Source organism: Cyrtonyx montezumae, unplaced genomic scaffold, assembly GCF_038088225.1.
Source record: "Cyrtonyx montezumae isolate F1298 unplaced genomic scaffold, pur_monq_1.0 scaffold_3, whole genome shotgun sequence".
NCBI lineage: Eukaryota > Metazoa > Chordata > Aves > Galliformes > Odontophoridae > Cyrtonyx > Cyrtonyx montezumae.
In genome coordinates, this window is record NW_027072034.1 from 124,229,597 (window position 1) to 124,243,623 (window position 14,027).

At 35.7% G+C, this 14,027-nt stretch overlaps 1 protein-coding gene across 2 annotated transcripts in view; it reads left to right on the forward strand.

The window, feature by feature from the left end:
* Positions 1-13,809, forward strand: part of NAP1L1 (nucleosome assembly protein 1 like 1) — a 28,297-nt gene extending 14,488 nt beyond the window's left edge. The window contains exons 3-15 of one of the 2 annotated variants that reach the window (XM_065743273.1): positions 262-350; positions 2,602-2,704; positions 5,938-6,079; positions 6,520-6,600; positions 6,845-6,970; positions 7,465-7,536; positions 8,179-8,318; positions 9,574-9,719; positions 9,806-9,825; positions 10,471-10,593; positions 11,596-11,628; positions 11,987-12,037; positions 13,082-13,809. In XM_065743273.1, the coding sequence (XP_065599345.1) occupies positions 262-350; positions 2,602-2,704; positions 5,938-6,079; positions 6,520-6,600; positions 6,845-6,970; positions 7,465-7,536; positions 8,179-8,318; positions 9,574-9,719; positions 9,806-9,825; positions 10,471-10,593; positions 11,596-11,628; positions 11,987-12,037; positions 13,082-13,117 (1,162 nt within the window). In that variant the 3' untranslated portion in view covers positions 13,118-13,809. Of the gene's footprint in view, positions 1-261; positions 351-2,601; positions 2,705-5,937; positions 6,080-6,519; positions 6,601-6,841; positions 6,971-7,464; positions 7,537-8,178; positions 8,319-9,573; positions 9,720-9,805; positions 9,826-10,470; positions 10,594-11,595; positions 11,629-11,986; positions 12,038-13,081 lie in introns of both variants that reach the window. The other variant, XM_065743272.1, reaches the window with a different exon arrangement.
* The last annotated feature ends 218 nt before the right edge of the window (positions 13,810-14,027 follow it).

Consider the following 14,027-nt stretch of genomic DNA (forward strand, 5'->3'; position numbering starts at 1 on the left):
TGATAGGAGCTGAAGGAATTGTTTTGTGAAAGGGGATCTTCAAAATCCTGAGAAGTTGTTAGTTCTATACTGAGTCTGAAAGGGATTTATAAAGACAAATTTGCCTTCAGCTATTAAAAATTTCATATGCATCAGTTTTTAATCCATAACACTGTTTGCTTCTACCAACGTGATCTCTAACTTGAACTCTTTAAGCTTGTTGTAGATTTAAAAAAAAACATCCACAAATTTCTCAATCCTATCAATAAATATTCCTGACAGCAAAGAACAGTCTGAACTTGATCAACAAGATATGGAAGATGTTGAAGATGTGGAAGAAGAAGAAACTGGTGAAGATGCCAACAGCAAAGGTAACATTGAAAAGAAGGCTTTTTAATTAGCTACAGAACTGGTTGCTAATCAATGTTAAAAGGCTTTTATATTTTAAAGGGAAGTGCTGAAGCTTAACTACAGTGACTACTCTGTTTATATTTTGAAGCAATGACTTTTTTTCCAATTTTGTGACTTCTGTTGTCTCAATAACCACATTATTCATTTTACTCATGGTCAGTAACAGTGCAAACAGTGCTGGCCACCTGTAAGGATGTGCAACTGGAAAAGAGAAGATTACTGTTATTAGGAGATCTCAAATAGAATGGTATTTAAAAGCTTTCAAAAAGATCAGTTGCATATGTGTTCTATTTTGATCAGTTTCTTAGTAATTTGCTGCTAAATTGTGTGAGAACAGAATTAAAATGTTGTTGCCACTCTTAGAAATAGTAAATCCTTCATCCTTTCCCTGAAGAGCAAGTGCTCAAAAGAGGAAATAGCAGTTTGTTATGAGAGATGATAACCTGCATTGCTGATAATGCCCCCTTCTATGATTGCTCAAGCAGAATAGGAACACTAAAAAAAAAAAGCTTTCCTTAAGCTTAGATTAGAGGTTTTGTATTTGCTGAAAGCGTTTTCAAAACTGGATTGCAAAATTTTTAATAACACAGGGCAGCTGAAGAAAAGCTTTTACTAATTAAATGGTAAGTACTCGAGCGTCCCAAAGGAATCTAGAGATGAGTAACGTGTATTTTTAGTAATTAATCCCAGCAATTGTACGTGAGGATACGAGAGGAGTAATTACACTATATGAATCTTGGAGAGAAAATGAATTTTGTAAGTAAGAAACATGTTTAATTGCTAGCGAACTTAAATGCCTTGTTAAGTGATGCTATCACGCAGTTATTTTACTAGTTTTCTAGTATAATGTAAGTTTTGGTGATTTTAACCTTTTTTTTTCCTTTATCTGAAGTTCTTTCAATAAATGCTTGAGTAAAGCACTCTTACTTTTGGGGAAAAACCTTACAGATGAAATGTTTTAGGATCCAAGAAATTGCAAAACAGAATATCTGGATCTTGGTTAAGGAGAATGTGGCTGTTGGCATTGGCATGCCACGTGTATCATGTGTATACTGAGTTGGTATATTAAGGAATAACTGGCAACAGATTCAAATGGCACAGTTTGGTAGGTTTTGAACTGTTAGAATAATGAATAGTTAGACCAGAGAAAATGTAGATAGCAAGAGGGGTGGTGCTGACTAATGTGAATTAAGATGTAATTACAGCTTCGACTGCTAAAATAAAAACTGCATCCTTTTTTGGATATCACTTGAAATACAATTTTTTCAGCATGTAATTTCAGTGCTAAGGCATAAAAGCAGAAGAGAATATTCATGTGATTACTCTAGCAAAAGGCATAGAAATAGAGAATCACATTCCAAAAAATGTGACTTCGGGAAGGACTGAAAAGCTTCACTTTTATTTGAAGGTACCATTTCAAAGAATGCTTTACAAACATGGTAGGGAATGCAAAGTACTTTTTTGCATACCTGTGAATGTTGAGGATGGGGAAGAAGGCAAAACAACATGATTATTAATGATGAAAAATTCTTATTAAGAATGAAGGTACACCTCAGCAACCTGCAGAAAGGAAGACTGAGCTAAATAAAAGGGTTGATGTTAACATGGGTAGTGGGAACACTTAGGCTAGCAATTTGTGTTACCTAAAATGTTCTTCTACTGTATAATTTGAAACGGGTTTTCCATTTTGACAAATGACTTTCTAAATATGTAGATAATAGAAGTCAAGAATTTAGCACTAATATTCTATAATCAATAATATACTTAATTGACTGGATTGCTGTGTTATTCCTTCAGGGAAAAAAAAATATTCTAATGAGTACTTTATTCAATACAAGGAAAAATGTGTAAGCATAGACTTGTAAAGCAGTTCTATACCCAAGTCTAAAGCAGTCTTGTTTCTGTGTTTATCTAAAATGGAATGAAAACTCCAACTCTAGTGATAGAGTGGACTTGTTTGTACTAAGGGATGTGTTTTAGTGGGATAATGGTGGTAGGTGAATGGTTGGACTGGATGACCTTAAAAGTCTTTTCTGGCCTTGGTGACTTCATGATCCATGCGTCTAAAATGGAGACATTTGAAATAAATCTGCCTGTATTTCTTAGAATCATATAAAGTAGATTTGCTGTTTCTTCTTACTACTTAAATCTCTTTCAGGCTAGGCCTGAAAGAGATGCTTTGTGCTTACAGAACTTTCATTTTAATTTTAGCTCGGCAGTTGACTGTGCAGATGATGCAAAATCCTCAGATTCTTGCAGCTCTTCAGGAAAGACTTGATGGTCTGGTAGGAACGTCCACAGGATATATAGAGAGGTAAAACTTTTGTTCTAATTCAGTATGAGTAGAGTGATAGAAATGTGCTTCCACTTTCTCAACACTATTGTCTTCAAGATTAATAATCATAAGCCACCGTGCTGCCTAGGTAGCAGGAAATGAATATAATCAAGCATTAATGCATTTCAAAATTGAAAGCTTTCTATTTGAGCCTTTTTGAAGAAAAGAATGCAAAAATACTTAGTGGCTGATAATGTGTCATGCAGTTGCAAAATGTCACACTGTGCTGGTTTTATCAGTATATTCCTTACTGTGACATCGTGCAGCTGGCTGTTGGGTGCAGCAGTACACTGCACTGCGGAGCTTTACTTCCTGGTTTCTTTAGCAGCTTCATGTGAGTTCTGACTCTCCAAGAGGAAGGTACACCGAGATATACTGCATTTTCCCAAAATCCTCCATATGGCTTCCAAGAGCTCTCTTGTCTTTTCTGGGAGGCCAGCCATGAGGGCCTGCTGATAAAGACTCAGACTCTCTCCTCCAGATTTATTTTTAATTTCATTCACTACTCTTAGTTATTATGTATATTTCGTGTTCCTTGTAATAAATTTGCTCCTTTTATCTCAATCATTGATTTTGCCTTAATTTGAAACATGGGCAAATATGTGGTTACTTGTGGTTGTGCTATAACCACGAACTGGGAATGTTATGTCAATAGTTAATGTAGACTCCTTACGGATCAGTATTTAAAACAATCTGTTGCTTACTAAAGTTTTCTTTACTGCATCTGCTTTAACAGATCTATCTATCTCCTCTATGTAATTCCTAATTGTGTGAACTTTTTACCACATGCACATGAGTTGTAAAGCACTGAACTAACTGATAGGATCTTATGTCGCTGTTGATGTTAACTGAGATGGGTACTGAATAACAGGATTTGTTGCTGCTACCCCTACTGCTTTCCTTTATTACAGGCAGTAGCATAGGGGAAAAGTACATGCAATTAATAGCCTACCCTAATAACTACAGGCCCAGGAAGAGCATGGATTCAAAGGAGTGTGCAGGTTCTTTATGCTATGTTCTATATGCTGTACACTAGAGTTTTCTATATCTAATACTTTGTTTTTTTTGTCAGATATTAATAAATCTCTACTAATCTTTCAGGTCCTAGATCTAAGAAGTGAACAGAAGTCATAACATAAATTTACTTGGCATTCTCCCTGTCAGCTGCTCTCTAAGATACTGTACCATTTCTTCATCTATTCCAAGTCCCGTAGTGCTTTTTCTTGCAGAGCAGTAAGGTTTTGCCATTATACCAAGTGCTTGCCAAACTCACAGTAGAAAAATAGCTGGAAAATGTGTGTAACTTGAGACTGCACTTCTTTAACATATGCATGCTGATTTGGGCATGCTTTACAGGTACCTCTTACATGTCTTAACAAAAGCTGTTTTAAGTTTCTTTGTTTAAAAAAAAAAATCTTGCCATTGAGGTGGTATAGAAGTCAGAAGGAATCAGAGATCCTAAAAGATGGATGTGTGGGTTCTTAAGGAGCTATGTGCATAAGCTGGTAAAGAAGCTGAACATCTTCCAGGAAGAGATCAGTCTATCTGCTTGGGCTTAAAATCTGCAAAATTGTTGGGCAGCTCTCCAATAGCCTACCTCTTTACCTTTGCCTGGGTATAATTTTCAATGAAGTTTTACTTCCTGGAGTAGGATTCTCCTCAGCAGAAAACTGGAGCTTGCATTCTGATGTGGCGGTAACATTTGTTAGTGGCTTGTATTCAGGTCAAGTTTTACTTGCCACTATTGTTGTCTGGTTCTGATCTCATGATCTCTTGCCATTTTGGATTTGTTTTGCCTTAGGTGTTTTTTTTTTTAATGAAACTTTTTAAGGTATGGAATTTATGGTTGTTAATGGGTATGCAAGTTTTGAAGCTTGAACTAATTGGCACAGGCTGTTTAAAAAAAAAAGCCTTTCTGACACGTGAAAGGTTTCAGTTCTCTAATAAAGAGGTTATAGTGTTTATTTGGGTATCCTGGAATTGGAGTTCCTATGTGTATGGCACTACCTTTTAGGAATTTCACTTATTTATATAAAAACCTGTAGCACTGATGCTGTCTGAATACATGCGTGCGACACGAGGCCGGTGATTATTGCACGGCTTATCTGTGCAGTTGTATTGAATTTCTTCCTTAATGTTTTTCCTGAACTAACTGAACATGCTATTTAAGCTGTGTTACAACGTTCTAATGTTGTACTTGAAACTAAAATTACAAGCTATAATTAACTTGACCAAATTCTAGAAGAATGTTAGGATAAAAACAGTGTTATTAAACCTTTATGTATATACACATTACTGCTTCTTTTTTTGGTAGCTTTTGTAGTGGATATACTTCTGCTTAAATCAGAACCTTAAGGGAAATCTTGATTTATTGACTGTCTGCATGTCGTTGTCTTAGTAACCAGAAATAGAATATTCTTGTTGACCCTAGCACCGTTAGGGTGAAGGATTTTACATTTTAAAGTGAACAAGGATGTTAGAACGTGCATATCCTACTTAAGTAGCGGTTGGATAACATCAGTAGTTAATACAAACTTACAGCATTTAGTTAATTAACACATTCTTGGTTGCTCTGCTAACTTGAAGTTGGTCCTAACCATTTTTCACTATATTTTATTTTTGCAGCTGTTTGCTGTTATGTTCTAAATAATGTGACCCAGTTCCTTAAATACAGAAGGTTAACGTGGTAATCTTCTGTAGCTATATGCTGGGCACTGGCTCTCATCATGAGTGATAGAGGCTGTCACCAGTCTACCCTATGAATGTCATGAACAGCCTTGGTGCAGGTTAATTTCTGTCCCTGCAGAAGTCCTTAGCAAACTAATAACTTGATCGTCTTGAACACTCATATAGAAACAAACAAGTAGTTAGCTCTTCCTTAATTACGCTCCATCTTATGAATTTGCTATGCTGCTTGGTGATAGGGTAAAACTTATTCTCAATGTGAAGCTTTATGCAAGTTTGCATATTGATAGATACTTGAAGTTTTCTTATTCTAACTCAGGGTATGCCTGCTTTAAGAGCCTGTGCAAAGTTTGCTCTGCATGGCACAATGGGTCATAATCTTGGTTTTTTTTTTGTCCGGTTTTCTAGTGTTTAAAGTAGTGTAAAATCTGTTTTGATACAGGTTGGTTAAGGGAGCGGGGTAAGGAGGGGTCAGCATGTGTGTAGAATGCAATGTTTTGTAACAGTTCCGTCACTGAATTTTTCAGCTTGCCTAAAGTTGTTAAAAGACGTGTGAATGCTCTCAAGAATCTTCAAGTTCAGTGTGCTCAGATAGAAGCAAAGTTCTATGAAGAAGTTCATGAGCTGGAAAGAAAATATGCTGCTCTCTATCAGCCCTTATTTGACAAGGTATTTTAATGCTTGTCTAATTTGTACTTAAAAGCTTGGCTAAACCAAATGGGAATATAAACTGAAAGCTTACGTATGTTCTGAATTACTTTGGTCTCCAATGTGCCTGTTCAGCTGAACGGACACTATTTCACCATCCATGTGGATATCAACTTAGATTAAGAAGAAATGTTGTCTGTTCTGTGGTTAACAAAATCACTTTAGTACGTTAGGCCACATCGTGTTGACAGATACTAGGTGATGTGGTAACCTTTCTGGAATGTTGGTTCTTTAGTATGTTGAAACACCAGTAACTGCTGAGTTTTTGTAGAGAAAGAAGAAAGTGCACGGTTAAGTAGTTAAAGTGTTATGTGAAATTAGAATCAGCAGTTTATTGGTTAGGGTACTGCTAATTGCAGTAACTAGAGCATATGAAAGTATCCTTGGTTGAATTTTTTCAGCGAAGCGAAATCATCAATGCAATCTACGAACCTACAGAGGAAGAATGTGAATGGAAAGCAGATGCTGAAGAGGAAATCTCAGTGAGTATCATCATCAATTCTCATCAGTAACTCCACCTTCAGCATGAAACAAGGTTCAATGGAGTTAATAACTTTTTTCTCAAAAAGAATTTTCGTAACGGTTGACTGCATATTATTAATTGCATCCTTAAATCATGTACATGAAACTTCACTTGTAATATTGTTGGCTTAAGACAGTTAACAAACTTGGTGGAAGATGGCTTTTAAAGTTTAGAAAAACTAATGTTTTTATTCTGTCAAGGAGGAAATGAAAGAGAAAGCCAAGCTTGAAGAAGAAAAAAAAGATGAAGAAAAAGAAGACCCTAAAGGAATTCCTGAATTTTGGCTGACAGTATTCAAGAATGTGGACTTGCTCAGTGATATGGTTCAGGTAGGTAGTAGTCCAGACTGCTTTGATGTTGCTTTATTATTTAATTGAAGTGTGCTCTATGAAGGAGAAAGAACAGCTATAGTACTTGCTGTCTGTTGGAGAGTTAAGGCAGTACTTGGATGCCATCTGGTCATTTATTCAACTCAGAGCAGAGAGCACTCTGAAATATCTTCTTACTATGTTCTTGTTTGTCGAACTTGTAACTTTGCATAGAAATTCCATTAGTAAGAGATATAGGAGTGTTTGCATGAAATATGTACTATTCCTAAAATTTGTTTTTAGTTTGCATGAGATTTAAGCTGTGAAACGTAGAGAAAACTCTATGCTGCTGTTGTTGCCATCTGCTGGTCATGTTCACAGAAAACAATATTTCAGTGCTTGGACAAGGTTCTTGTCAAGATTCACTGGTTCTAAATGCACCTTTTTCTCTGCTGTGTCTTAAATCTGTGCCCAGTTTAGTCTTATTAAAACTTAATTAATTTTTTTATTTACAGGAACATGATGAACCTATCCTGAAACACTTAAAAGATATAAAAGTGAAATTCTCAGAAGTTGGACAGCCTATGGTTAGTTTAACCTACTAAACAAGATTACTTCTGTGTTATCTTAAGGCTTGTACTGTATCAGTAACACTGTAATAAGCAGTTGACTTATGGTGATCCTGAGAAATGTACAGCAAGCTTCTTGTCCCTGGAAAAAAAAACAGTACAAGGCTAATCCTGAAGTACCATATAAATGATACTAATCTTAATTTAAATTTTGGATTCTAATGAGTTAATAGCTTGACATTAGTATTTGATGACTTGGTGTCACCTGTGAAATTTGACAATTCAAGGCACTTTTTTTATAACTACTATAGAAGGATATAATTTCCTTTCCAGAGACCAAATAACTTGCTGAGATGTTATTTTAAATTTATCCCCATAATGAAGCACCAGGAGATCTGTATGTTGTGTGAAATCTTGTGCTCGTTTCTTGATGTACTCCTTGAACCAATAATACAAGATCAGCATAGTAAATGAAAACATCTGAATACTTTAGGATTTGGGCAGCAAATTCTAGGATAAGTTGTGCATGCACCACTTTGGCATTGGTGGAGGAGATGGATGTGTTGCATGTGTATTTTTCATTTTGATCTTTTGAGTGTTTAGAAAGTAAAGATGTGTTGCTAGATTGCTGATGTTGTCTCTTTGTAATTCTTTTTTAAGAGTTTCACATTAGAATTTCACTTTGAACCAAATGACTACTTCACAAATGAAGTGTTGACGAAGACGTATAGAATGAGATCAGAGCCAGATGATTCTGATCCCTTTTCCTTTGATGGACCAGAAATAATGGGCTGTACAGGGTAAGTGCTAATGAACAGCCATAGGGTAACGTAACTATTTCTTATTATCCAAGTGTAAGCTTTTAGTTATCTAGTAAATAGCTAGGCTCAAGTTTGAGGCTGACTTAACTGTTTTGAAAACAGCCATCTTAAAACTTCATACTAAATCAAAGCATCTAAGAGAGACTATTCCTCGTATTCCTTATATAGTATCTGAGAAGTAGAGAACAGTCATATCTGATTCCAGTTTTATCATGATTTTGGTGATCTCTTCTGTTCTACACTAGCTATAATAGATTATATTAATCTGTTCTGTGCACATCCATTGTGAACACTCTGAGCAGTAACAACTGGAGTCTTTCATTGTCTCTCAGGGCTGGTTTTACCCATGCACTACTGCGCACTTACAATAAGCAACTTCAAAATGAAGGGGCAAATGTCAGTCAGTATCGGTAATACCTTGCTACAGATGTCCTGTAAAAACTAGTGTGCTTGAGTAAATTTATTCAAACTGTATGGTCTCCCATAATTTGGACTGGGTACTGAGGAGCATTATCTCCTGGCAGAGGTCCCTGTGAGATGACTCTGCCTTTCTGAAAATGATTTATGCAAAGCAAGGACTGGAAATGTTAAGACAGCAGCTTCGTATCCTTGAACAACTCACTTCTTTCCTTTGAATCTGTAAAGGATCTAGTCAGGAAACTTCTGCAGCCTTATTTATGTGACTTCATTTACATTTCCTCAGAGTACTTTGTGAGTGTAAGTCAAGCCTGTGGGTATGATTTTTCTCTGTAAGCAGCAAATAAAAAAACAACAATAGAACCATCACTGTCAACAAAGGAAAAGCAAACAAAACAAATAGCATTGTATATCTGCTTAGTGCATTATTTTAAGAGCTCATTGATTTGATAATAGTGCGTGTGGTAAAATCTTAATCTGTTACTAGTATGACCAGAGGTAATACTGCTTTATAATGCTTATGTCTCACACACAAAAAAGTTTGATGCTGTTCTTTGATAGTAAGTTAGGAAGAATTTGGTAACAGGTTGGAAAAAACAAACAAACAAATGAGGAATAAACTTAGGGATGAAAAAGCTTAAACCGGAAAACAGAATCTGTTATCTTTTCATCTTATACTTCAAGAAAGAAAATAACATTGTTAAATTTGTTACCTTGGTATTTCATGTTCCTTCTAACTGTGGTAGCCTAAGTATTGATAACAAGTTAACAAGTGAAAGTGTTCTAGGCTCTATCTGTTTTTTTCTTTCTTCCTTAGCTGCCAAATAGACTGGAAAAAAGGAAAAAACGTGACTTTGAAAACAATTAAGAAGAAGCAGAAACACAAGGGTCGTGGAACTGTTAGAACAGTGACAAAAACTGTTTCCAATGATTCCTTCTTCAACTTCTTTAGTCCCCCTGAAGGTAAATGGAGTATTTGTGTATTTGCATTAACTTGAGTAAATTAAACATGACATTGAACTTGTTTTCTTTTTTTTTTTTCCTCACAGTTCCTGAAAATGGAGACCTGGTAAGCTGACTTATCAGAAGTAAAGAGTTGGGGTGTGAGGCACCATTAAAAGGCAGTTATATACAGTGTGCTTTCTGGGATTTGTTTGGGGAGTTAAATTGCTTCAGCTTTAACTTAACTTGGGAACATTTGTGATAAATAGCTTTTCTTTGTCAGGAGGATGGTGAAGTTCAGTTTAATTTCTCTTTTAATAGCTTATTGTAGCAGAGAGCTATTTTTTTTTTGTGTGCAAGTGCTTTCCAATGGGCTGATCAGTGAGAATCATGGAGGTACTTAATTAGAAGGTCTTACCTAGTTAGTGTTTTGTTCATAACCCTGTGCATGCAAACTGAAAATCTATGAATGACGTTACATTTAAGTAGAAAAAGAATTAAAGTGAGGATGTAGTGGAAGAAGGAAATTTAAACTCCAAGTCTCTGTACTGTTAGGTCTGCTAAAGCAGCAAACCCTGTACTCCGTAATGTGAGTAAAAGCTTGAAGTATAAACTTGATCTGCCGATCTCAATTCTATAATTGCCCTGAACCAAAAAATCATAAGATGGGGATTTATGTAAATATGGCCACATCAAAATCTGTGCAACTTGTGTTTTGCTGTCAAATGTAGTTATCAACTTATGGTTTAGAAAATAAAATTTTTTTATGCAGGATGATGATGCTGAGGCAATCCTTGCTGCAGACTTTGAAATAGGTCATTTCTTACGTGAACGTATAGTCCCCCGATCAGTATTGTACTTCACAGGAGAAGCTATTGAGGATGATGATGATGATGTAAGTAATCTTCTTTTGAAGAGCTAAAAACCTCTACATAATGTTGCTTAAAGTTTTTTGTTATTTCTGATTCCTATAATTGCTGTTAGCATCCTTAGAATGGGAGTTTTCGACATTAGTTTCAGATGGATTTGTTAGAATGTTAAATTTTAAGGAGCAGCACAAAGGTAATTGATTTTCATAGTAGGGAACTTGAAGTTCTGTGGTAAAAGCACTGATAGGCAAACATTTAGAGTAAAAGTTTGTGTACAAGTCATTTCTGGAGTGATGTGCACAGTACTTCAACAGAAAAATAATGAGCTGTCAGAGAACAAATAGGTCAACTCATGTAGCTGGTCAGCCTGTTTTTTATATTTAGGTGCTGCTAAGTTCTTGAGATTCAGGCTTGATCCTTTCAGGAGAGTGCTCTTTAGAAAATGGTAGAAAAATGCATTCTAAGCGTACAGTTTTTTTACTTCAAACTGCTTCTTTGAAAGCTTGAATTCAATACATCAAAGAAGCTAAAGTTGAAAAACAGACTGTAAAACCCAGGAACTACACGTAGATAAAATATTTTTTCTCCTCACAAATAAGGATTGTTTGAGTTTGGTAAATGTATTGAATTAGTTTAGCTGAGCTAGGTCCAGCATTAAGCTCAATTTTTAGGATGTGGAATGGTAAACTTTAGTCCAGAACTGTGGCAGTTGATGGGTAGAAGACTGAAGTGACTGTATGGACTGTTTTATACCTCAAGGCACCTTGCTGGGGAGAAGTATTACTAGTTTAATAATCCTTTCCAGTGTTGTACACTAAGAATGCAAGGCAGGAAGTGTTCTCTGCCAGAGCATAGTTTGAAATTGAATGTTATTCATGCTGATTCATAGAGCTATTTCCATTGTGTCAAGTATAGGATGTTCTGTTAAAGCATAGCGTGTATGGTTTCTGGCATCAACTTATCTTGAATGAACTGATATCTGTAGTGACTACATTTATGACAGTTAAAACTATTTTTTTCTTTCTTAGTATGATGAAGAAGGTGAAGAGGCAGATGATGAGGTAAGTTGACAGATTGTATTGATTTAAATAGCTTCCCTCCTGTACTCTACGTGGAATAAACTCCTTGAGTTTCTAAATTCTGTGAAAGTTAAGTTATATACATGACTGGAAGATACAACAGCTTGTATACTGTGATCTATAGTAAATATTTAATTACAAACAAAACAAATAGTACTACAAATGATGTTGCAGCTAGTGTCATAAGAAGTGCTTTGTGGAGCGCTCAGTAATACAGTATGCAGAAATTGAAGTAGTTGTCAGTGTATTTCAGAGTAGAACTTAATCACTGTCCTTGAGAATGGCTTGAGAAGCTGAATGTGGATAAGCCAGTGGAATATAAACAACTGTCTTCTTTCAGGAGGGGGAAGAAGAAGCAGACGAAGAAAATGATCCTGATTTTGACCCAAAAGTAAGAAATTAAGAGTATTTGAAGTGTGCGTATGCATTCATATTCTTAATATTTAATGAGAGCTAAATCCCAAATTTTACAGTGTATAACTTGATGGGGTGTTTCATCTGCAGTAGTGTATTCCACTTGTTCAAGTAAGTTCTGGAATCAAAATGAAACAGCTGCGAACTGGGCTTCTGGTTTCTACCACTTCAGTTGTTTTTGCAAGTTAAATGACTGAGGGCAAGATTGTATGCTCAGTTTCAGAGAGAACTGCTGTAGGCTTGCAGAGAGGCAGACAGTAGTGATACTATAGCATGTTGAAAATTGAATAAATAATCATAAGTTAATTACAGGGTGGAAACTAGATGAATTTATTAAAGCACTGTGGTCTGAGAATTACTATTAAAAAAAGTAATGGAGCAAAACTTGCAACTGAACTCTTTTCCCTTAAAAGCTTTTTCCATAAATTCCCATGTTACTGTGAGGTGTTGATTGCCTGCTTCAGTGTAGAAGAGTTTGCAGTATCCACTTGGAAATTTTCTAGCAACTGGAATTTATTTCAGAAAATCTTTCCAGAGTGTTAAAAACGTACCTTGATTATTGTTTCAATAATCCTTACCCATACCTTGATTATTGTAATCAATACCTTGATTATTATTTGCACTGCTGTATATTGGTTCTGAAGTAAGGCTGTGGCCTCGTCAATCAAAATGAAGGCTGTGTGGTTTTTTGCTTCAAACTGTTTAGAAGGTGTGGATGCTTCTGTGCCAGTGTTTGAGCCTGCTTATAATTGCCTTCCTCCTTTCTCTAGTTTTGGGGTCATTCAGAGTATACCACCACCCTTAATTCTGAACATATTTTTATTCTCAATGCATATACACTAACGAAGAAGAAAAGTATGAATGTTACATCTAAAGGCATCAGTAATACCATACAATTAGATCAGTTGAAGAAATGCAAGAAAAACCTGACTGCTAGGAATTGACAGAGTATGTTAATTTGAAAAATTCCTGAAATACTGATATCTATAAGCTGATATTTCCTTTTTTTTCCCCTCAACAGAAGGATCAAAACCCAGCAGAATGCAAGCAGCAGTGAAGCAGTGTGTATGTGGCCTTGAGGATTACCTGCACTGTAATAGCCTAAACACAACTATTAGTTACTTACAGCCTTATGTTTTGTATCTTGGTAGAATTAAGTAACCAATTTGTTAAAAGAAAAAATGGAATCAAACACATAAGAACCAGTTTAAAATGTAGGTTCAATCTACCTAACATTTTAACAGTTTAATTTTCTGCCAATATGTAGAATGCAGTAAATCCCCTAAAGCATGAATGTTAATTCATTGCTACATAGTTTGGTTCTTGTGAAGTCTTTGTCATGTAGCTATTAGACTGCAGCTGTGAAGATTACCAGAACTGTTAACCGAGACCAATATTTGTGTAGAGAAAGCTCTCTCCTGAAGAACCAACCAAAGTATTTTTCAGCCCAGTAGTCTGAACGGGTTTAAGTCTGCTTGCACTAGCTGTGCCTTCATTACTTTGTTATAGAAACGGCAGTGACTTGTACTAACTAGGAGATGATGATGCATTTTGAATTTGACTACTTGAGAAGACTAGTATAACTTGTTTAATTTCCAATGAGACCACATTAAACATTCATAACTGTCAGCTTGTTTATGCTATGGGTTTTGTATTTTATGTGACATAGTGATCTACAAAAGAAACCTAGCCATCATATTAAGGTTATTGTTTACCACGGGGTGTGAATAAAACCTAGTATTTTCAGAAGCTAGTCTTGTTTTATTATGGTGTGTTTCTGCATGTGTAAGCTAATAAGGTGTATCTCTCATGCTGCAGTTAGTTCACTGTGCTAAAACAAAAATCGAGAGTTATTGATAAGTTCTGTAATGTCGTCAAAACATTAGTTTGGAAAGATTTTGATTCATACTTTCTAATTGCAGTGTGATACCTGTGAATCTGAGCTATGTGTTCCAGTGATTGGTCAA